The sequence below is a fragment of the Lethenteron reissneri genome, chromosome 48 (genome assembly GCF_015708825.2).
Source record: "Lethenteron reissneri isolate LAM-NWPU_2019-01 chromosome 48, ASM1570882v1, whole genome shotgun sequence".
NCBI classification, from domain to species: Eukaryota; Metazoa; Chordata; class Hyperoartia; order Petromyzontiformes; family Petromyzontidae; genus Lethenteron; species Lethenteron reissneri.
The window spans coordinates 2853236-2878731 of NC_083826.1; the positions used below are offsets into that span (position 1 = coordinate 2853236).

Below are 25496 nucleotides of genomic sequence, written 5' to 3' on the forward strand. Positions count from 1 at the left end.
TTTCCCAACGTCTTGTATCTTCTCACAATTCAAGTTCCTAGAATCAACCTGCCCGCGCCTGCAACATGGCTTCATCCCAGAGGTCGCAATCAGGTACCCTATACCCGTACCCTACCCGTACCCGGCCGGGTACGGGTAGCCGGGTATCGGGTAGGGTACGGGTACCCGTTTGCGACCCTGGTGTGGCCGGGTACGGGTACGGGTAAGGAATCAAAACCCGTTTGCGACCTCTGACAGGGACTCCCATCCTCACGAACGTTCGTAAGTCCAACTTTACCCCTGTCAATTCCAACATGTTGTACGTCGTGTATGTTAAACACGAAGAATGGCTTTAAAAGTTGTGTAATCCCCTGTAGATGTAGATGCCTCCATCACCCTCGGCGGTTGAGTTTACGACTCTGGCAACTGGACATACGGACAGTTGCCAAAGTTCGTAAGTCAAATGTTCGTAAGTAGAGGAGTCCCTGTACACGATTCTGGGCCCCCGTGTATGCCCACACACTGAACACATCATTCTCTCTCTGAGTGAATGAAGACTGAGCACGTCACATACGTAATGTCACAATTGTAATGTCACAGGTGTAATACGCTCTCTCTCTGTCCCTCCTTCTCCCTCTGTCCAATCGCCTTCTCGATCTTTCTCCCTCCTTCCACCTCTACCAGTGGAGTAACCTTCCCCCTGTAGAGTAAAAGCAGAGTCCTCCTCATTACATTCCACTCTTAAATCCTCCCCTCTTTTCCATTGCCCACTGCCGTCCCCTTCCCTCCCCTCGGCCCTCCACTCTGTCCCGTCCCTCCCCTGCCCTTTCGTGCCCACCCCCACCCCCCGTCACGCTCACTCGTCCCTCGACCCTTTCACGCCAAACCGTTCCACTTCTGTCACCGCTATTAAACTACGCCGTGGAGAGCGCCCCTTGAGCTTGGGGCGCTCCCCACGAATACAATCAAACAAGATTGGATCGTTCCCGTGTCAGCGGCGACGACAGCGGCGATGCACGCACCCTGCACGGCGACGCGGAACTCGGCGCTGCTCTCCCCGGCCTCGTTGCGCGCGACGCACACGAAGCGCCCCGCGTGCGGCGTCTGGGCCCGCGCCACCTGCAGCGTCCGCCCCCCGGCGGAGACCCGCACCGCCGCGTCGCCCAGCCCCGCCGGCTCGCCGTCCTTCAACCACCTGCGGGGGGACGGGCCAGGGGGGCGGGGGGGTCGCACGCCCGGCCAGGGGGGATAGGAGGTCAAAGAGAGAGGTCGCCGACTGCAGCGTGGTGGATGTGCGGAGACCCCCACCCCGCCCCCCCCCCGCCCCCCTCCCATCTCTCGGTCTGTGGTCGCTCTCCGCGCATTCGTAAAACGGCGCAAGATTCCAAGCGGCCAGGAGGCTCCGCGCAAGAGCGAGCATGCCGTAGGTTTCAGAGTGCGAATCTTTGTTGGGGGGTGGACTCAGCCCATCATCGCTCCGGAAGAGAATAAAACGAGTACCACTTTGTTGAAAGTGCACATTGAGTCATGTATGGTGATCCCGCGAATGAAATGGTGATGGGGATAATGGTGGATGGACGGAAGTTGCGTAACTTTTCCACCTGCTTAACATTGCCAAAGAATGAAATGAAAAAAAAGAATAAGTAGATGCGTGTTCTTTGCTGAGGCCTGTGCGATCCTTCACCTGATGTCTGGCGTTGGGTTTCCGCTGACGGGACACTCCAGCGTGAGCGGTGCGTTGAGAATGACGGACCTTTCCGTCGGAGTGCTGTTCCCGGTCATCTTGGGCGGCACTGCGGGGCGAAAGACAACGAGGAAATGAGCGCCATGACTGCCTTCAGGCAACGACGATCGTGCGTTACTTGGGACAGAGCCACCCTCCTTCACGCATCTCAGGCGGTTTTATTGTACACTATAAGCGACTCACATCGCACGACTCGTCTGTGTGTGGCACAGGGTGATTCGGCAAGTGGCCTGAACGCGAGAGTTAGTCTGCCGGTAGAGGACGGTGATAATTACTGGCGAAACGTCTTACTCGAATTGTAGACGTTGTGGGTTTACTCTCCAGCACACCGGTGTGCTGAACTAGTAACTCGTTGACACGTTTTGTTGACGTGGTGGCGGCTTTAACGACACATTTATATTTACACGATTTAACCCAAAAAAACTCTCTCAGGGATAATTTGGTGATTTCAAAAACGTTTTGGTTTAGCCAAATTTGTTTGTTGTAGTACAGAGATTATTGTTTGACTTTCATCCCACTGGGATTTTTGCACACAGCACTTTGCTGTTTTTTTCTGGATTTTTCTGTTTGCGTGTAGTCACTTAACGATGTTTTCTTGTTCACGTTTTTGTTTGTTGCGGTTGCACCCTATTCAAGAGCCGAATGGCTCACAGGGCTATACCAAATAAATGAAACTGAAAACTAAAAGTAAATTTTGGTAAAGAAAGCCTACTACGTGTTAAACTGAGCGGTGATCGCTTTGCGGTCCAGCATTGGGCACTCCCAGTGGCAGCTGTCCGTGTGTAGCACAGGGTCTGCAGGTAGGGGGCGGTGAGCAAGCCTCACCGAGGACCTTCAGGGTGTAGAGCCGCGTGCTCTCGCCGGCCGCGTTGGTGGCCACGCACGCGTAGTCCCCGGCGTCGGCGGGCGACACGTCGCTCAGGATCAGCCTCGAACCCCCCGGGGGTCGGCCGGGGCCCAGCGGGGACCCGGGCCCGAGCGGCGATCCATCCCGCAGCCAGGCCACGCGCGGCGGGGGGCGGCCGTCGGCGTGGCAGTCGAGCGCCAGGGAGCCGCCCGCCACCACGCGGTGTTCCCGCGCGCCATCCTCGATCCGCGGGGCCGCTGCATCGCAAGTGGGTGACGTCACTCCGTAGGTAAAGGGGCACCGCTGAAATTGCTTGCTCGTGCCACTGCTGGCGGGAAGGGCCTCCGCTATACATGGGATTCCCTCTGGGGGAGAGGTTCCCAAACTTTGTGGACCCGCGAACCACGGATACATTTCAAACAAATGTGACGGGCCACCATGCGCAGGTGACTGACTTTCCCCAAATTAAAGCTCATCTCGGGAGCAGTGCCTTCATCACTTCCACGGGCTGCTTCCTACAGCATCACCACTGCTAGAGAGGGTATTTGGTCTACTCTTCCATACTGTCAAGACATCTTGGAAGAGGAGCGAGTACCCAGTCCGCTGGTAGACTGACGTGGGTGAATAGTAGCCACAGCCAGAAGCCCCCAGGAGGTACAGCTTCAGACGCTCTCTTACACGGTTCACACTGATAGCAGTTGACACACGCGCAATGGGAGAGTGAGCGAGCGTGGCCTACCGTGCACGTGGAGGTTGTAGGACCTCTCAGCCTCGCCGGCGGGGTTGGTGGCGCGGCAGGTGTAGCGCCCGGCGTCCGACGGCTGGGCCCCCGACACCTGCAGCTGCCGCCCCCTCGCCGGGGTCGTGACCCTACCGCCCCCCGCGACAATCGAGTGGCCATCTTTGAGCCACGTGACGGAGGGCGCGGGGATGCCCAGGACGTCGCAGTCCATCGTCGCGGCGCCGTTCAGCAGCACCGTGACCTCCCCTGTGCCGTTATCTCCCCCGCGGATACTCGGAGCAACTGGGAAAGAATTCGTCATTTCGTAATCGGACACAATCTATCCACTGCCAAATGAAGGCCTTCCCACGTCATCGCCTTCCCCCAGCAATAATCCTACGTGGACAAATGAAGTACCACAATGACCATTAAGGCGAGACGGATGTGACGTGTCAAAATAATTCCCCGAGCGTTCCGGACCGCTCCGGCTGAAAATAAACGGGGACCATCACCGTCACCGTCGCCACCCACGCTCCGCTCCCTGCAGCGGCGCCACCACTCACCGTGCACGGTGAGTGAGAACTCGCGGCCGTTCCGGCCTGCGGAGTTGATGGCCGTGCAGACGTAGAGGCCTTGGTCAGAAAGGCGGGCTCCGTGGATACGCAGCGTCTCCCCCGAGGGGCCAGCAACGGCCACGCGGAGATCCCCGCTTGCCACGATCCTGCCGGCCATGACGGCGACCGTCAGGGAGACACGTGGGTACACGATGCCATGAGCCCACCAGGGCACTCGAACGGATCTCAGAGGTGGCTCTGTGATATCCACTTCCGCCCTCCATTTTCTCACAACGAAGGGTTTCACTGCTCTGCGACGATGCCGATAGTTGGGGAATAAAATTGGAGAACAATTAAGAAAGGAAGGTTATGATAACTAATTAATACCCCTGAGTCACTCACTTGCCATCCTTGTACCAGTGCATGCTGGGAGGTGGATTTCCGGCTGCCTGGCACTCCAGGCTGATTTTGCCACTCACGTCGACCGCCACCTCCGTGACTTCACCAGCGCCCGTTACTGAAGGTGGAACTACATACAAAACAAAATCACTTTTGTAATACGCTCAACATGGATACAGTTATATTCATACAAATGCCACTATTAATCCCAATCACGTAATAATAGCCAAAGCCAAAGTGATCTCCTGGTCGAATGAGCATTGAGACAATTCCCATCTCCAGTTTACAGCCAGCGGTGACCATTCGACATCCTATGGCAGGGGCAAGTCTCTTCATAATCCCCAATGAAGTGAACCCATTTTATCGATCACAAAGGGATAATGGGCTGAACCTTTCCATTGCTAGCCGCTCGTTCTACTTCTGAACCTCCGTGGCCAGCAAACAAAAAAAACCGATTGTGTAATTTACATATCGGTTATGAATAACTACAGAACCAAAGTTTCCCCTCATCAGTGAAAAACATTTTTTTTTAAATGAAAGTGACGGGGAGTCTAACCGAGCACGTGGAGGTGGTAGACCCTCTCCGCGGTGCCGGCGGCATTGTCGGCGCGGCACGTGTAGCTCCCCGAATCCTCCTGCGCCACGCTGGAGAGCCGCAGCAGCCGCCTGCCGCTTATCAGCTGCACGCCAACTCCCGCCACCAGCTGAGGAGGAGATCGTTTCAATCATTCCGGTCAACGCACGCAGTCAGGTTGAACCCATCCCCTCCGGCCACTTGCTCGCTCAAAGGTGGGCTAGTTGCCTCCTCGTCGCTCATCTGTCGCTACTGCCGTGGTTACCGTTCCCGTGGACTTCCCTGTGCCGAGCCGTGCCGCGCTCGTGCTGGTGCAGTTGGGCGCGGGTCAGGGAAGCCTGGGTTGCTTTTCCACTGCGCGAGCCGTGCCATGCCACCGGCGTCGCTCGTAATTAGCGACATCAAGATGCACGCGGATGACACGGCTGTGCCGCGTTTGAGTCGCGCCCGAAGTTTAACGCATCGCACGTGTCACGGCCTCGCCCTGGGCACGGCTCGGACCCGAGCCAAGTTCAGGTGATATCCTATGAGGCCGGCGTAGTGCGGGTCAGATTCAGCTGAGCTCGGTAAAATGCCAGTGGAACACCACGCAGGCCATGCTGAACCCATGCTGGCCCCATGCCGGCTCGGCTCGCACGAGCAAGTGGAAGAGGAAGAGAGCGAGTGGCTCGTACCGGCACGGCGGCCCTGTGCCATGTGAGCACGGGCGCCGGGGAACCCGACGCGTCGCACTCCAGCGTCACGGGGTGCAGCACGACGGTCGAGATGTTGGTCACTCGGTCTGAGGCCGAGATCAGCGGTGGAACTGCACGGTTAGGGGGGGATGGTGGGGGGGGAGGGGAGGTGGCAGGTTGGTGCGGTTCATCATCAGCATCACAGACACATCAGTAAACAGCCATGAGTATTTTACGGCATTTTTTTTGTTATTTTGCAACGTTGGACCATGACACCAGCACACGATGGCCAACTCTTCTTCGAAAGACCTAACAGGTTCTTTAACATCCACTGTAAAGCAGACGGCGTGGAGTACAACCACAGCGACAACGATCTGGCCAGGTGGCTCAGCGGTAGAGCGAGCGGCTCGCCATCGGAAGGTCGCGAGTTCAACTCTCGTTTGGGGGTTGACTCGGCCCATGTTCCCTCATGGGGTCAATAACGCGAGCACCACTTCATGGGGAAGTCAACAGCAGTTGTCTTACAAATAGACTCATTCATGTCGTAGGAATGTGGAATCTTCACCCCTGGGTCAGGCCTGGAAGCAGGAGATGGGCTAAGTTTTACTTGTTTTTACTTTTTTCATATTAACCAGGGTGGCCTGTCTGTGCCGAACGTGCGTGTGCTCGGCTGCCACGTCGCCACCGGCCCAGTATGGCCGTAACCCGCGCTTCGGGCCCGGTACCGCCCCCCCTCGCCCTGTCCCTCGCCACGCACCGGCCACGAGGAGCTGCACGGCTCGCTCGGCGATGCCGGCCTCGTTGACGGCGAGGCACGCGTAGCGGCCCGCGTGCGCCGGCGCCGCCGAGGGCAGCACGAGGGCGCCGTCGTCGGCGAGGATGACGCCCGGCTCCAGCCCCGTCACCTCGGCGCCGTCGTGCAGCCACTTCACCACGGGGGGCGGCACGCCTGGGGCAGCGGGGACGACGGCGACAAACGGCATCATGATTAGTGGCGGAACGCCGTGCTCGTTGTAGATTTACTCTCCGACACATCGGTGTGCTGTACTAGTAACGAATTGGAATGTTTCGTTTACGTGACAAACCTTACTAATTGGCTTAGTCAGGTGGTGGCGGGTTTAATGACACATTTATATATTTATACGCAATCTAACCCAACAATATTGGTCGCGAAAACCTATGCGTTAAACTGATGACAATAATATTCGAACGCACTTGTGATGGTGAAAAAATTAACCCGTAAAAACAAAGTTTTTCACTATAAATCCTTTATATGCGTGGCGGCTAGAGTCCTCTCGTCCTCTGGCTTGAGATGGCTGCCACCTATGGGTTAGATGATTGCCTGCCACCATTAAGCAATTGGTAATTAAATATAATTTATTTTTTCCTAAAAAGTGTAAAAATTTAGGAAAATAAATTGTCACGCACAACGAGTCTGTGTGCAAAATGTCAGCTCGATTGGATTACGGGAAGTGGGTTAAAAAACGACCGAAAGATTTGCACGGTCGTAAGCGCGCAAGCAAGCAAGTGAACTTAATATAAAGGATTTAAAAATGACTACAGTCGTGACGATGCTTATATTTGATGATAGTTGTGATGACGACGACGATGACAACGACGACGATGACGATGGTGATGAAGGCAGCTCTACCTGTGGCTGTGCAGGGCAGGGTGACCCTCTCGTTGATGACGCTGTGCTGCACTGAGCCGTCGGCCGACTCCACGATGGACGGGGGCTCTGTGAACAAAGCGAGAAGAATCTCAGCCACCAGCGGCGCACGTAGCCTGCGTCACAGTCACCGTTGGCGTTGCTGCTCAAGGCAAGGCCTTTAATCTCCAGAACTAGAATTAGCCAGACAATACCAATTTAATTAGTGCAGTTGATTGGTGGCTTGGCCGAGACCACTAACTTGTTACAAACCCAGACTCTGAGGCCCATATTCTTCGTTTTGACTAATCTCAGACTTGGCTCTGGCTCAAGTGAGTCGTGGCCACGACAACTCGAAGCACAGTCCCAGCCACGCTGAGGATTTCCATGAGCTGAGACTGAGCCAGGCCACGGCTGAGCCACTCACCCCATGGATCTTTGGAAGCAGCTGAAACGGCTCAAGCCTGAGGTGAGCCACATTAAGAGGCCGAGCCATAGCCCAAGCCAAGCCACGATGAAGAGCGTGGCTCAGTGAAACCGTGAGGCCTCTAAGCCACCCGGCTACCTCCGCGTGCCCCTCGTGCGTTGCGCGGCTGCTGTTTTCACCCTGCTCCCTGAGCCGGCCCAGATGGGGTGGCCTGACCGCTCACCGAGGACCTGCAGGTGGAGGTCAGCCTGGTCCCGTCCGGCCACGCTCACGGCCACGCATCGGTAGGAGCCGGCGTCCTCGGCGCGTGTGCGTGGGATGAGGAGCCGTGCCGACGCCGCTCCCGGCGATGACCCTGGCATCGCGGCCACCACCACGTCCGAGCCGTCCGCCCGCACCCACGAGACGCTCGGGCTCGGCTCCCCCAGCGCCGTGCAGGGCACGTCCGTCATGTGACCCGCGCGGACCTTGAGCGCCGTGGGGACGCGCTGGATCCGGGGCGGCACTGGAGGTGGCAAAGGATAGGGCGCTCCGTAAACTCTCAGACTCTCACCAAGTCCTCATCGAAATTTTGTCAATTAAGTGTGGCATGTAGATGTGCAAATGCAGGAAAAGCTGCGTCTGTGACTTCTGTGATATCGAAGTGTCCATTTGGATCTATCGCAGAGCAGAGCAACCTTTTGCGTCAGAGACCGACCCACAGAAGTGGTTATCACAGCGCTACCTCTAAAATCCCTCGAAGTGACCTCTGGTCCACAACCTAGCAGGCAGTACTTTTCCACACACTCGTCGCAAACTTATGCTTTTCATTCTCAGGGCTGGAATTCAGCCAGATTTAGTGCAGAACCAAATGTATGCGATGGGTTTCTTTGTTGCGATCATTAGTGACCGGCCTGAAAAACCGCTGTGCGTGAGAATCCGGCTTTATCGCAGGCGACTTGACACCCGGATTAAATCGTGGGGATCTCAGCGGGGCCCGCTTCAGCGTCTCTGACCTCTGAGACCATGCCGGATGCACACGACGCCATTCTTACCGAGCACCGTGAGGTGGAACTCGCGCGTGACGTTCCCGGCTACGTTGGAGGCGATGCACGCGTAGACGCCGCTGTCGGAGCTCTTGGCACGGCTGATCTGAAGGGAGCCGGACTCCAGGATCGTTTGCCTGCAGCGCCGCCATCACGCACACACGGGCAGCAAAAGACAAAGATCTCCCCCCGTGCTGTCTGCGTAGAATGTTGGAAGGAGAGTGCTGTTAGCGAGCGCCTATGAAGGCCGGCACGGCACGTGAGGGAGCTGCGGGTACTGCGCAGAGTCCGGCCACTGATGTTGATGCATCGCACACGATACTCGTTCAAGGTCTGGTCAACCTAAGAGGAGGCCTAAACCCGCCTTCGTCTGCCTGGTGCTGATGATCACTCGCCAGGAATCAAACCCAGGCCACAAATGTAACGTGCTATGAACCTGGCGACCACATCAAACTGAGGTCCAATATTTTATATTTGACATATATATCCACATAAAATGCATGATACGCTAATATATACCCTGTACTATTAATCTACAATGAAACACACTTTAACATAACGGGAATTGCAGCTATCGTAGCTGCGTTTTGCGCATAGCCAAAAAAGACAATTGATCCTAATTCATTGAAAACAAGCTTCGTAATTTGTGCTCGAAATTACATCGCATGCGGTTACATTACAAGATTCGGAAGGGGGATGGCATCTCTGACTAATCACCCACACATCATGATGTAGGAAAGTCGTTTTTTTTTATTGGAAATCTCAGTTAACAGACAAGTAAACAATGGTGTTATGACGGTGTTATCACGGTGTTATAATTGTTTTATAATTGTGTTAAAACGGTGTTATAACAGTGTTATAATGGTCTCAAATGGTGTTATAATAACGGTGTAATAACAGAGTTATAACGGTGTTATAACGGTGTTACAACGGCGTTATAAGTGTTATAACGATGTTATTATGATGTTATAACAGTGTTATACTGGTGTTATGATAGCGTTATAACAGCGTTATAACAGCATTATAACGGCATTATAGCGGCATTATAACATCGTTATAACGGCGTTATTTACAAATCGGGGGGATTCCATTGGACGCGCAACTCGCGCGGACAAAAATAATCACGCCGTGCAGTAAAACACGTGCGGATTTTTTAAACGGCCTTGCAGAACGTATAATTTGCTGGCGATGTTTTCTCCGCTGCAACTCGCTCTGCTGTCCGACACGTCACATCTGGAGGAAACAGGCCCTGGCAACCGCCTCAGCCGATCCGTCCTGGCTTTGCATTTTGTTCGTCCATAACACAGATTTTTTGGGTTAGATCGCGTGAATATATAAATGTGTAGTTAAACCCGCCACCACCCGACACAGCCAATTAGTAAGGGTTGTCACGTAAAAAGAACGTGGCCAATTCGTTACGAGTACAGCAAAACCGGTGTGTTGGAGAGCAAATACACAATATTTAATGACACATTTATAAATTTACGCGATCTAACCTATAAAACCTGTATTATGAATGATATTGGTCGCGTTGAGCGTTAGGAGGCTCACGTGAGCACGCCTCCGTGTGCGCCACTCGCGTTTCCCCATCTGCCGATAATTTATCCGCAAGTTGAATTTCAGGCACAAGCTTTTCCTCCCCCTTCCAAAATCTAATAAAAAAATATTCTATTTAATTTTTCTTGTTCGATTTACGAGTAGATTAAGGTTGAAGGAGGCAATGCTTCTAGGGGACAAGCGAAGCCAGAATCGCATTTGTGCCAAAATGGCAAAAACACATCACTTTGGCGATTTGCCCTGGTGTTTAGCAATGCACATGTTCACCAAAAATTGCACGAGCATAAACATTCATCAGGATAAACATCTGAGCAGTTAGGTTATTTTGTTTAAGCGATGCAGATTTGCTTCGCCGTACATACAAGCACATTTGCGGAGGAAACAATTGTGCCAAGATTGTTGAGACTATTTTGCTGTGGGATTTGCAGTACATTCATTGTATTGAATACACCCACTATTAAATATACTCGCATGGAGACTCCACAGACTCACATAGGAACCAATAAACTGGCATAGAGACCCACAGACGCACATAGGGACTATAATAGACTCGGATAGGGACCAACAGACTCGCAAAGAGACCCATAGACTCACATAGGGACCAATATACTCATATAGATTCCCATAGACTCACATAGGGACCCATAGACTCGCATAGAGACCCATAGACTCACATAGGGACAAATACAATCGCATAGAGACCCATAGCCTCACATAGGGACCAATAGACTGGTCTGGTGGGAGCCCAGCACTAGGGCAACATCATCATCAACACACGTGGCCTCTGAGTTCTAACATCCATTAGTTCCACTTGCATGCGTGGCCACCTGAGACTGGAAATCCCGAGCAGGCGTTTGTAGCATCCTCAACCCTGGTCCATGAACCTCCACCGCTTACCACCTTACGATTCGTGACTCACGGCGGCGGGTAAAACGTTTCCGAAGAGGAGCATTGCCGTTACCGAGACGAGAGGCCTGTGCCGACCGGATGTCCGTCCTTGTTCCAGGCGAAGGTGGGAGGGGGGAAGCTCTCGGCGTCGCACGGCAGAACGACGTCTTCGCCGGAGAGGGCCTTCCGTCTCGGCTCGGTGTCCTCGCCTCCTCCTCCTCCTCCACCACCACCGCCGCCGCCGCCACCACCACCGCCACCACCGCCACGCATGCGTGGCTTCACTGCGGAGGAGCAATGCCACGGTATCACTTCTCAGGATACCATCGTCCCATTCTTTTTTGGACAGCTGCTGGGCACAGGCGTTTTAAAGGCCCAGCATGCAATGCGGCCAGCCACGAAGAGCGCCGTCAAAGTGGGAGAGAAACGAGGGTGTAGTTGAGCACAGAGTTATTGCGAGAGCTTGGGGAAAACAGAGGATGGGAGAGAATTGCAAAGAGGAGCGGTGCGAGGGAAGACGCAGAAAGAAAAGTGGCGTGACCAGCAGTGGTGAGTGGGTGAGTGGGTGAGTTGTTATCTGCAGTGTTGTGGTTGAATAGAGTGTGAATGAGACCACAATGTCCATCTGATAGACGGTACATTCAGCATGGGTGACGGAATCAGTGAGTGAAGTTCACGGGAACAATCACCATGGTAGGAGCAATAGAAGATTGAAAAGGAGGTGTCCGATCGCCGGTGAGCGAGTGGCTTGGGTGAATCATTAGTGCTGGATCATCAATCTGCCTGAGTGCCTGATGTTGAATGCCATTAAGTGAAGTGGATATCATCATCAGCCATGATCAACCAACTGCTGGATGAAGGCCTCCCCATGCCGCCACCACCCTCCTCTTGCGATGCGACAACGATTTCACCTCATCGCTGCCAAGTCCCCTCTGACACCGTTCCGTTCCCCCACGTGGCATCGCGGGCGGCCGGCAAACGGAGCGTGCCGGCGGGCGTGCTGCTCTCTCACCGTACACGGTGAGGTGGACCTGCACCGTCGCCGTGCCGGCTGGGCTGCTCGCCGTGCAAGTGTAGACGTCCGAGTCCCGCGCCGTCGGGGCCGGGAGACGCAGCCCCTCGGCCACAACGCGGTAGCTGCGGTCGTGCGGAAAAATTGGCTCCCGTCCCTGGGGAAGGGGGGGGGGGTTCACGATGGGTGGGGGTGGAAGGGGGGGTTCACAATGGGTGGGGGTGGAAGGGGGGGGGGGGCCGTGAAGGGAACCCAGGTTTCCCTGACTGTGATTCCTTACGAACCGCAGAAGCTTGTGTTGCCTCCGAAACGTCGTGATTTTATTGTTTTTATTTTTTATAAATTTTAATTTCATTTTTTTACCTACGTGACTTTACCGAAAGAACTAAGAGTATGAATCCTTGCAGTCACGAAAGCTTCAAATCTAGAACTATTTAACTAATTTGTATTCTACCAGGTAAGGCCCACTGAGCTATGTAGCTCTTTTTCGGAAGCGACCTGGCGATCACAAATGATATCTCAACGAAGTGGCTTGTCGTGTGGGAATGTACAGCAGCCGAATACTCTAAACACATGTTGAATCTAAACGTGGAGGGAAAAAGCAGAGGACCCGGAGAAAAATCCACACAACCACGGGGAGAACGCGCAAACTCCAAATACGCAGGCGTGAGGGTTCGGGGTTGAACCCACGACCTCCTGCATGCCAGGCAACGGAGTTGACATCTCTGTACCGCAGCGTGTGCTGGCTGGCCCTGTGACGCCACAGTGTCACGTGAACAGACGTTTTTGGTGTCGCAATGTCTGCACGTCTGTGTATGTAAACACTCGTGTGGGGAGAGGTGGTGGAGTGGTTAGCGCGCTGCGCTATGAAACCGGCGACCCGGGTTCGATTCACCGGTGACAATTATCTGAACCAGTCCTGGGCCTCCGCTAGGTCGACTCAGCCTCAAATGAGTGCCTGGTGTGGTGTGTAGTAAACATCGCCACTGGGGAGACAAAGGCGGCCGGGCGTGGTGCTAGCCACCCACCCCCTCGTGTGCCGTGCCGGCCTTAATAGGTGCTCGCTAACAGCACTTGCCCCTCCAATCTGTTAAGGCTACATGGGGGATATTTATCTTTGTGACCACTCGTGCACACTGTTTGTTTGTTTGACACGTAGGATCTCGCGAGCTTTGGGTGCAAATGCGCCGTCATCACTCCCGAGTGGGACAGCGGGCAATGCACAACCTGAGGATCTTAATCATCCCGATGGAATATACGTGGCTGAAGGAGGTCATGAATGTAGAGAGGAGCAGGTCCCTCACCTTGGCCCACGTGACGACGGGAGGAGGCTGACCCTGAGCGGCGCAGGCCAGGGTGAGTGCGACGCCCTCGATGGCGCTCACGCTGTCTCCACTCGTCGTGATCCTTGGGGCAACTGAGCATCGCCGAGAGAGAGACCACAGGGCACAGGTTGGGTCGCAGGGTCCACGGCGGGTAACGCTCGCGCGAGAAGGCACCTCGGGGTTTGATTGATTTCCGACTCGGGCACCTTCTGTGTGGAGTTTTTTTTAGGGTTTCCCCCCCGCCCCCCGTTGTTGTGGAGGTTCTCTGCTTTTTTCTTCCCATAGCGAAAGTAAAAAAGAAAAGTCATGTTACTGATATTGGCCGGACGTCCCAATGCTACATTTTTCACTTTTTCATTTATTAGGTATAACCCTGTGAGGCATGCGGCGCTTGACTCGGGTGCAACCACAACAGAACAAAAACATGAACAAATAATTACCTGCAAATTGCTCAAGTTGGGATCGCGCACACGGCAACAGCAACATCGTCCCCGATTATAAAAAACTAAAAAACTTGGGCAGGACCCTACTGAAAAAGAGTTTTGAGACTCAGTGACGATTCCCTGGGTCAACAAACACAGCAATAAAATAATAAAAACGATGGCTGCGGAAAACCTTCAACGTAAGTCCCCCGCTGTGTGCCCTGGCCCAGGCCCTGTCCACGCACCCCACACGTTCACCGTGACCGTCTTGTTGGCGGTGCCGGCCAGGTTGGTGGCGAGGCAGGAGTAGCGGCCGGCGTCGCGCGCCGTCGCCCCCTGCACGTGGACGCTGCCGTCTGTACGCACCGTCACGCGCCCGTCCGACGCCAGCTGAGAGGAGAGAGGATCGCGACGGCGTTGGCGGGCGCCACCGGGCAGAGGGGCCGCGGTGAACGCCGCGAGCCGCCCTCCTTTACGCCGGCGCATCTCGGGCACCCTCAACGTCTCACCGCAAACATCTGTAAGGGCATCCCAAGTGGCAGCTGTCCCCCGTGTTGGCACGAGGTGACGCAGCACCTGGCCTGCGAGTGGGCATTAACGTTTGCTGCGTGAAAATCCCAATCGTGTAATTTTTGCAAATTTGATGGCCGACTCTTTTTCGAATGACGTCAGCGGGATTATTAGCCTCCACCGTGAAGCGGGACTGCCCGCAGTGATAACCGGGGCGGCCTGCCGGAGTCGAACCGCAAAGTCTGTGGCAAGCGGCGAACGGGCTCCCGGGCTGGGCGATGGCACCTCCCCATTCCTAAGCTCACGAGACGTGCGTCGACTCGTGCGAGTGAGGATGCATTACTTTGCCGAATACGCAAATGGTATCATGAATGTTATCTTCATGATAATAAGGGGCTCAAACTGTCCAAATTATTTCGAGACAAATGTCGTCAAGACTCGCAGCCAAAAAAGCGAGAAGGAACCGATCCTTCAAGTGATGCGGATTAAGTTCCACTCGTTTTCACCTGAGCACGATTGCTTGTGTTGCGATCGAAACGTCGTGATTTCGATTTTTGTTATAATTTTTTCTATCTACGTGGATTTACCGAAAGACCCAACAAATATGAATTCCTGCAGTCACGAAAGCTTTAAGTCAAGATTAAAGTTCCATTCTGTTTGGGGCGACAGCAGAGGTCGCAAACGGGTTTTGATTCCTTACCCGTACCTGTACCCGGCCGCACCAGGGTCGCAAACGGGTACCCATACCCATACCCGGCCGGGTACGGGTAGCCGGGTATCGGGTAGGGTACGGATATCGGGTACCCGGTTGCGACCTCTGGGCGACAGCAAGGAAGAGGAGAGAGCGAGGAAGAGTAGAGAGGAAGGGAGAGGGTGCAGCAAGAGGCCGTGAAAGAACGTCGCGTGCGCTGGAGGACAGCTGCATCTGCTGCTGCTGCTGCTCACTCTGCGGCCGTCCTTGAACCAGTCTCTCCGGGGCAGCGGGTGGGCAGCAAGCACGACGCAGGGCAGCGAGAGCTGCTGCCCCTCCGCCACGCTCACCACGGCCGGGCTCGGCGCCACGCGCGGGGCAACTGCCGGGAACAAACATCACATTCGTTATTATTTTACTCTCCAACACACCGGTGTGCTGAACTAACACTGGTGTGTGTCGTCAACTGGCCACGTTCTGTTTACGTGACAAACCTCACTAATTGGCTGTGTCGGGTGGTGGCGGGTTTAACCACGCGTTTATATTTACACGATTTAACCCAAAATCCTCTTTTATGGATTAATTTTTAGTATTTGCCTGTTCAGCCAGGAAAGCCTCACCGAGTCTTAGGACTGTCTTTCAGGTCACCTGTGTGTGTGTGTGTGTGCTTAGCTATGGGAGTAGAAACCCTGAGAACCCAGAAAAAATCGATGCAGATAAAATATTAAAAAATACTTAAAAAAAAAACACGCTTTAATGAAATGAACTGTCCGAGCTGCCCCTCCCCCTGCCCCTTCCCCCATCGCCCCTCCCCTCCTTCCACATCCCCCGCCCCTCGGCGTGGCTCCCCGAGGCTTGCCGTGACGTAAGGGACCACGTGGTGATATACAGCCAACCTAAGTTGAGCGTCGACAATTAGAGCCGTAAAAAAGATTGTTTAAAAATATATATTTTTAATTTTCAATGATAGAATATAGTATTGTCATCAGTGTGACATAGCTATGCAAAGTTTGCAGTCGATAAGACATGGGGAAGACGGTTTAAATTGAGTTGCACAATTTTAGGTTACGACAACACGCAGAGTAAGTTAAATAAAAGCGTGTAAAAGGTTTAAAAATATGTATTGGATTTGTTATGATAGAATATAGTATTGTCATCAGTATGACATACCTATACCAAGTTTGCAGTCGATACGACATTGGGAATACGGTTGAAATTGAGTTACAAGATTTTAGGATACGACAACACGCAGAGTAAGTTAAATAAAAGCGTGTAAAATGTTTTAAAAAATCTATGTTTTGGATTTTTTTATGATAGAATATAGTATTGTCATCAGTATGACATAGGTATTTCAAGTTAGCAGTCGATATCACATTGGGAAGTGGGTAAAAATTTAGTTTTTCGAGGATACAACAGACGGAGTTAAATAAAAGCGTGTAATAATAATAATAAAAAGCAGGAGAACGCACCAACCCTGCACAGAGTCAGGAATCCAACTGTGGAACTTTCTGGCTGTGAGTCACGAGTGGTACCCAGACACCCACTACACCACTGTGCCACCCACTTCACCACTGTGACACCCACTTCACCACTGTGCCACCCACTTCACCACTGTGACACCCACTTCACCACTGTGACACCCACTACACCACTGTGACACCCACTACACCACTGTGACACCCACTACACCACTGTGACACCCACTACACCACTGTGACACCCACTACACCACTGTGCCACCCACTTCACCACTGTGCCACCCACTTCACCACTGTGACACCCACTACACCACTGTGCCACCCACTTCACCACTGTGACACCCACTTCACCACTGTGACACCCACTACACCACTGTGCCACCCACTTCACCACTGTGCCACCCACTTCACCACTGTGCCACCCACTTCACCAGTTAGCCACCCACTTCACCACTGTGCCACCCACTTCACCACTGTGCCACCCACTTCACCACTGTGCCACCCACTTCACCACTGTGCCACCCACTTCACCACTGTGCCACCCACTTCACCACTGTGCCACCCACTTCACCACTGTGCCACCCACTTCACCACTGTGCCACCCACTTCACCACTGTGCCACCCACTTCACCACTGTGCCACCCACTTCACCACTGTGCCACCCACTTCACCACTGTGCCACCCACATGGGGTGCATGCGTGCCACCCAGAGGTACGGGGCCACATGCCGAGACAGCGAGTAGCGGCACCCCCCCCCCCAGCCACCACTCGGCACAACATTCCAGGGATCCCTCTTGGCAAAGCTCCAAACCCCTGCATCTTGAATGCAGCCGATGGTCCATCTAGCAGTGGATTAATAATTAATAAACAGATTTTCATATAATTGGCCTAGTTGGACCACCACTTCTACTCTGACCCGTGCATTCCTCCCACAGCGTGGAAGTTTCCACACTCCTCGGCGATATAAATAGCGATATAAATAGCGAGGACTAAATAAATAATGGCATTAACAGGGCCCTCCTGGAACACGCGAGCCAGAGCCAGACAGAGCGGGCGTTTACAAGCGGCTCCTACAATAGCAGCGCAAACACTACAAGAAGCACAACACCAAATACCACAACAAACACAACAACAACAAATAACCAACGAGCAGACCAGGACTAACACGTAACCAAGTCGGCTAACCCTCCGTATATATTAACGCACACCTACCAACGCTGGCCAACCGAACAGCAATTTTATTCTCCGAAAAAAATTATACGTCCCTATTATATTCCTGTGGTGTCATGTGACAAAGCAAATGCCCCACGTAGAACTCTCGCAGCGAGCAGCGCATCACGCTGATTTGTTGAACTACTTCTTGGATTCGCTTTAAGGGGCTTCGGATGCCACTCCCAAGGGATTTATATCCAGCGCCAGTTTTAGCAATCTCTCGGAGGTGGGAGTGTGTGGAATGAAGTGAAGCACGGCATTTAATGCGGCTGCTTGATTGTGGGGTGGCTTGCGACCAGACAGGGACCATTCACTCAACGGCACAGGGAACAACGCGCAGATTCGTCGCACGAATTCGATGGGAACGGCCCTCGCTGCGGTAAATGTATTTGAATTGCGCGTGTCAGAATCCATACAAATGTCACGGTCTTCTCATATCGAGGTCAACAAAACAAACAGAACTGTGCAAGAAACCAAGATGCGACCATTAAAATAAATACTCAATCCATCAATGAAACCTCGACCGAGAATCGTGCCAATCTACAGGGGCCAGGGTGGGGGGGGGGGATGGATCGGTACGTTCGTTCCAAGCCCACTGCGCCAAAACTCACCGCCCGCACTTGGCGGCTATAATTCCCTCCGCCGATGGCCAAAACACGGATTCCTAATTCTAGATTTGAAGCTTTCGTGACTGCAAGGATTCATATTCTTAGGTTTTTTCGGTAAAGTCACGTAGGTAAAAAATGTAAATTAATAAAAGTAAAATAAAATAAAAATCACGACGTTTCGGAGGCAACACAAGCCTCTGTCTTCAGGTGGAACCGTCACAGCACGGTTGCTGCATCAAGTAAGAGAAATTCCAAGAAAACAGTCCTTGTATATATACGTCGTGATTTTTATTTTATTTTACTTTTATTAATTTAAATTTTTTATCTACGTGACTTTACCGAAAAAACCTAAGAACACGGATTCCTAGCCAGGGTCTCGGGCACCGCGAGCTCCACGGAGGGCCTCCCCCTGCCCCGAGCCACTCGGGTGTTCAATAACTCCACAAGCGACGGGTGGTCGCCCCCTGCCCCCTTCCGCCACCCCCCTACCTCATTCACAGGAAATGCCACGGCTCGAGTCAGAGACGCTGCGAGCGTTGCCCGGCAGCCCCCCCCGGAGAGGGAGCGGGGGGGGGGCGTTGCTGCCCGCTGCCACGTGTCTGGTGAATTTGCGTTTCGGAGCTCGTGCCCAAACGTGCAGCCCGAAGGAATTCGCAAATTCCGCAGCAGCCAACGAATAAAGAGATTTACGTCGGTTTATATTTTTGTTCTTTTTTTTAAATGACAATTTATTTTTATAGAAAGCGACGATTTAAAAATGTGGACGCCAGGGTGGGTGGCAGGGCGGTGGTGGTAACGCTCGCAGCAAGGAGGGCCTGGGTTCGACACCCGACTCAGGCGCCTATCTGTGTGGAAACGTCGAATGTTGATGCTAAATTCAGTCGTGCACAAAGTCGAATGCCACCATAAGCAGGTTGATTGGTCAGAATGCAATCAACACATTGGCACGTGTAAAAAATATCTGTCGGGTGTAGGTGAGTTAATGGCGTAAAATCTATCTGCACAGTACCACTACCCCTGCTTTTGGTACTGCCTTGTGACACTTGCATCCGTAAAATAATAATAAACAAACTTTTCATGTAATGTAAACCAATAATATATCAGTTCTAACACGTGTTTTTTCCTCTTATAAGACAGCGCACGTTAATGACAGTTGTGATGAAGTCCTTCCAGATTGCGCACGTAGACACCACGACTGGCAACTTTCATTTGAAGCCGAGAGATTAAATGCTCATTTATTTATTTTGCCAGGTGGACACGGGAACAGCGCCAATTCACGAAGTGGAGATTGCAACGGCAACGCAGAGCACGCGAGGAGAGACGTGCAGCACTGCACGTGGAGCGTCGTCAGTCCGAGCCCATTCCTTCCCCTTCCTTGCGTGGTAATCTGAACCGGAAGGGTGTAAAAAACCCGAGTGGGCGTGTTCCGAAAGCCGCAACCGATTTAATTCACTCAACGAATAAATGAACGGCGTTCCTTATGAGCCTGTAAAAGTTGGCTGGCCGTGTCGGAGGATGAACAATATTTCTCATGAGCCCGTGAAGCCTGCTGGCCGTGTCGGACAGGCAAGGGGATTTGGCAAATGAAGGTTTATTTAGTTTTTTTCTCCCTCCAAAAACGTCGTCAGTGGAGCGAGCCATCGGTGTCCCCGGCCAGACACGAAGCTTCCACCTTCTCCACCCCCCTCTCTCTCACCCTCACATGCACCTCACAAACCCTCGAAGCAACACTCCGCTTCCCGGGCAAGGCGTCTCATCCGAAACAGACCTCGAGAAGGTAATGAGAGGATTTGCGGTCAGCTCACCAAGTATGAATGTGCGTACGCATGTACGTACGCGCGCTGAACTTCTTTCGCACCATACGTAGGCAAACGTGCGTGTTACAACGCCGCGGCACGCGCGTGCACGGGGACACGCTTGTACGCGCGCACACAGGAAAGAAAGATCCCCCCCACGTGGCCTACGCGAGCCGCAGAGGCGAGTCCCGTCAGCGAGCTCCCACGAAGTGCGACGCGCGAGTTGGCGGCGCGGCCCGTGGGCACGTGGGCGTCTTCAGTGACCTAGCCCGGCACAAGCTCCGCTGCGACCAGTCACCGTCGTTAGCGGCGCGTAGACGCCATCGCCGCTGTCGTCGTTATCGTACCTCCCAGCGTGAGGCGGCACGAGGCGGACGATGACCCGGCCAGGTTGCTCGCTCGGCACGTGTAGTCCCCCGCGTCCTCGTCCCCCACGGCGTGCAGCGTGAGCACGCCGCCGTCACTGTCCACCTCCACCCGCGGTCCCGCGCGCAGCTCCGTGCCGCCTGGTCGCCACGTGCAACCGGCGCTCCACGTCGTTATCGTTGTCGTCATCGTTGTTATTGCTGATATCGTCGTTATCGTTGTCGTCATCGTTGTTATCATTATTGCTGATATCGTCATTATCGTTGTCGTCATCGTTATTATTGCTGATATCGTCGTTATCGTTGTCGTCATCGTTGTTATCATTATTGCTGATATCGTCATTATCGTTGTCGTCATCGTTATTATTGCTGATATCGTCGTTATCGTTGTCGTCATCATTGTTATCATTATTGCTGATATCGTCATTATCGTTGTCGTCATCGTTATTATTGCTGATATCGTCGTTATCGTTGTCGTCATCGTTGTTATCATTATTGCTGATATCGTCGTTATCGTTGTCGTCATCGTTGTTATCATTATTGCTGATATCGTCATTATCGTTGTCGTCATCGTTATTATTGCTGATATCGTCGTTATCGTTGTCGTCATCGTTGTTATCATTATTGCTGATATCGTCGTTATCGTTGTCGTCATCGTTGTTATCATTATTGCTGATATCGTCATTATCGTTGTCGTCATCGTTATTATTGCTGATATCGTCGTTATCGTTGTCGTCATCGTTGTTATCATTATTGCTGATATCGTCGTTATCGTTGTCGTCATCGTTGTTATCATTATTGCTGATATCGTCATTATCGTTGTCGTCATCGTTATTATTGCTGATATCGTCGTTATCTTTGTCGTCATCGTTGTTATCATTATTGCTGATATCGTCGTTATCGTTGTCGTCATCGTTGTTATCATTATTGCTGATATCGTCATTATCGTTGTCGTCATCGTTATTATTGCTGATATCGTCGTTATCTTTGTCGTCATCGTTGTTATCATTATTGCTGATATCGTCGTTATCGTTGTCGTCATCGTTGTTATCATTATTGCTGATATCGTCATTATCGTTGTCGTCATCGTTATTATTGCTGATATCGTCGTTATCGTTGTCGTCATCGTTGTTATCATTATTGCTGATATCGTCATTATCGTTGTCGTCATCGTTATTATTGCTGATATCGTCGTTATCGTTGTCGTCATCGTTGTTATCATTATTGCAGCAATGTTGCTACCGATTACAAATGTTGTTGGAATTCAAAATTGAGTCATTTGCGGGTAATGTTTAATATTGGGATGTTTGGCCAATACCAGTTGCATGGTGTGTTTTTTTTAAGTTAAGGTCGGAAACTGGAGAACCCGGAGGGAACCCACGCAGAACAGGGTGAGTTGATGTCATCTCCACACAGAAAGGTGCGCGAGTCGGAAAATCAAACCCAGGCCCTCCTTGCCGTGAGGCACAAGCCTCATTGGGGAGTGCTTTTGTTCTTTGGAATTAATAATATTGCCTGGCTGGCTGCTGGCTTGGCTCCTCTGCGCCCCCAACAACAACTCTCGGAGTAGAGGCACATCGTGCGTGGGTACGGCAAACGAAATCCTCAAGAAAACACACATTCGGCCGTGTTAGTGGTCAAATAATGTAAAAAAAAATGAAAAAAATACCGCAGTTATTTTATTTTGATTGCTTCATTATTTAATGCGAGCGGCAGTAGCCTGATTTCCTGCAAATTTTACCTGGTATTTGAGTGGCCTGCTCGGCTAACCGCACGTGGCCTGTGGCCGCCAGAGCACAGCGAAGCATCCCACACACCATCCAAAAAAATAGCGATCACCTTGTGCCACACGGGCAACGCACTTCTCTGGCCTTGCGCCGGCAAACCCTCACCTCTGTGCCAGGTGAAGCGCGGCGCGGGCGAGCCCGTGGCGCGACACTCGAGACGCGCCGACGCTCCCCGCGCCACCAGCACCTCGGCGCTCACCGGGGCGACAGAAGGCAGCTCTGGGGACGAGAGACGCGGAGGAGATGACGCCGGCATTCACGGCAATGACGCCGGCATTCACGGCGTTGACGAGGCGACGCACTGAGCCGTTAACCTCTTGGGTAACGTGCATCTCCATAAATTATCAGCGGGAGAGCACGTTCTTCCACACGCTCCGCTGTTAGATTACTTGTCGCATGGCAGTCAAACTGATATTTTACATTTCCAGAGCCGGGAACTCAGCCAAACTAAGCACGGAAATCAATGCAATGTACTGGGGGTTGATTCTTGTGTGCACAGTCACTCACTACACTTGGGAACAAAGACAAAGATCCCCCGTATAGCCTCAAGAGGCTGTAGGGGCAAGTGTTGGAAGCGAGCACCTATGAAGGTCGCCTTTGTCTCCCCAATGGCGATGTTTACACACCGCACCAGGTACTCATTTAAGGCTGAGTCAACCTAGGCGAGGCCCAGGACCAGTTCAGATAATCGTCACTGATATTGATCGTGGGTGGGAATCGAACTTGGCTCGCCGGGTTTGTAGCGCAGCGCGCTCACCGCTGCGCCACCGCTCCACACTCCACTTGGGAACCCAGTTATAATCAAAGGTGGCTGGAACCTGATTCTAACCTTGGACCTGATTCAAACCCAGCATCTCAGGCGGTCTTGAAGCCCTGTTGGGCGTGTTTCACTCATGACGACGCCTATACAGTTCACCGGCTGGTGCAATGCCCCTCGATAAGGATTCATACTCTGACCTTCTGAACTATAGAACCTATCTTAGGTTCACAGCCTAGTCGAGTGTCCCGATAGGCTACCGCCGAGATTAAATTCTTGTCTATGGCCCCAGTGTGATGTGCTTTCGCATATATACAACATATATACAACATATATACAACATGCCCATGTGCTGCGCAGAGCACGGTGAGGTCATGCATACCGTGACAATTACCCCAGCAGAAGTGTCGTTTCTTCATCAACTACTCATTTTCCAATTCACTCATTGTCACTTTCGGTGTAATAGAGTGTGAACATTCTCTTAACCGGTAACACGTGGGAATGCAAACCAATAGGATATCAATTGTAGTCCCACTGCATCCGTATGTTCTAGTCAAATCAGTCAAATGAAAGTCACAGTCAGTAGTCTTCTGCTCAAAAGAACATTGGGGCAGTGCCCATCTCTTGCCTTCAGCCCTGAGCCAGTGGTGAAAATTCCACATTCCTTTGGCGGGGGCGAGGACAACTACTGTTGACTTCCCCACACAGTGGTACCAAGTTTAGAAGTTTAGAGACCCAGGAGGGATGATGGGCTTCGTCAACTGACAAACTTCCAAGCTGCTCACTTGACTGCCGAGCCACGCGACGTCCAGGGATAGATCATAATGACGTATACACAAATGCATTTGCCACACAATCATAACGCCCCTTTGTGACATTCAGGAAAGCCTCACTAGGTGCGTGCATGATAAATGGTTCATTGGCTCATCACGTGACTTCAAACTAACCACATCACACTGCGGCCCCACACCTCCGATGAGTGCGGTTAGCTACATACGGTACAAAAGAAGCTCACTATACATAGATACATCGACTCGCACAGAGACCCAAATACTCATCACACAGAGACCCATAGACTCGCACAGAGACCCATAGACTCATCACGCAGAGACCCATAGACTCGCACAGGAACCCATAGACTCATCACACAGAGACCCATAGACTCGCACAGAGACCCATAGACTCATCACACAGAGATCCATAGACTCACACAGAGACCCATAGATTTATCACACAGAGACCCATAGACTCACACAGAGACCCATAGACTCATCAATACAGAGACCCATAGACTCACACAGAGACCCATAGACTCATCACACAGAGACCCATAGACTCGCACAGAGACCCATAGACTCGTCACACAGAGACCCATAGACTCGCACAGAGACCCATAGACTCATCACGCAGAGACCCATAGACTCGCACAGAGACCCATAGACTCGCACAGAGACCCATAAACTCATCAGGCAGAGACCCATAGACTCGCACAGAGACCCATAGATTCATCACACAGAGACCCATAGACTCGCACAGAGACCCATAGACGCATCACGCAGAGACCCATAGACTCACACAAAGACCCATAGACTCATCACACAGAGACCCATAGACTCATCACACAGAGACCCATAGACTCATCACACAGAGACCCATAGACTCATCACACAGAGACATATAGACTCATCGCACAGAGACCCATAGACTCACCACACAGAGACCCATAGACTCATCGCACAGAGACCCATAGACTCATCACACAGAGACCAATAGACTCATCACACAGAGACCCATAGACTCATCACACAGAGACCCATAGACTCGCACATAGACCCATAGACTCATCACACAGAGACCCATAGACTCGCACAGAGACCCATAGACTCATCACACAGAGACCCATAGAATCATCACACAAAGACCCATAGACTCATCACACAGAGACCCATAGACTCATCACGCAGAGACCCATAGGCTCATCACACAGAGACCCATAGACTCATCACACAGAGACCCATAGACTCTTCACACAGAGACCCATAGACTCATCACACAGAGACCCATAGACTCATCACACAGAGACCCATAGACTCATCACACAGAGACCCATAGACTCTTCACACAGAGACCCATAGACTCATCACACAGAGACCCATAGACTCATCACACAGAGACCCATAGACTCATCACACAGAGACCCATAGACTCATCACACAGAGACCTATAGACTCATCGCACAGAGACCCATATACTCACCACACAGAGACCCATAGACTCATCGCACAGAGACCCATAGACTCATCACACAGAGACCAATAGACTCATCACACAGAGACCCATAGACTCATCACACAGAGACCTAACGACTCATCACACAGAGACCCATAGTTTGTTGTCCTTCCCCCACACCTCCGATTAACGCAGTTGGCTACATATGGTGCGAAGGAAGTTCAACGTACATACGTAAATACAAATGCCTCACTGAGTTGCAAGACT

The 25496-nt window shown here is 52.3% G+C and overlaps 1 protein-coding gene across 1 annotated transcript in view; it reads right to left on the reverse strand.

Annotated features, from left to right (window-relative positions):
- The window catches only part of LOC133354700 (hemicentin-1-like), a 132079-nt gene that overhangs the window by 61266 nt on the left and 45317 nt on the right, over positions 1-25496 (reverse strand). The window contains 19 exon segments of the mRNA XM_061571753.1: positions 1002-1174; positions 1664-1772; positions 2549-2827; positions 3310-3594; positions 3855-4012; positions 4248-4374; positions 4801-4948; positions 5493-5623; positions 6250-6441; positions 7144-7230; positions 7791-8072; positions 8602-8729; positions 11111-11321; positions 12050-12206; positions 13354-13466; positions 14042-14186; positions 15252-15379; positions 20439-20597; positions 22349-22462. Of these exon segments, the coding sequence (XP_061427737.1) occupies positions 1002-1174; positions 1664-1772; positions 2549-2827; positions 3310-3594; positions 3855-4012; positions 4248-4374; positions 4801-4948; positions 5493-5623; positions 6250-6441; positions 7144-7230; positions 7791-8072; positions 8602-8729; positions 11111-11321; positions 12050-12206; positions 13354-13466; positions 14042-14186; positions 15252-15379; positions 20439-20597; positions 22349-22462 (3126 nt within the window).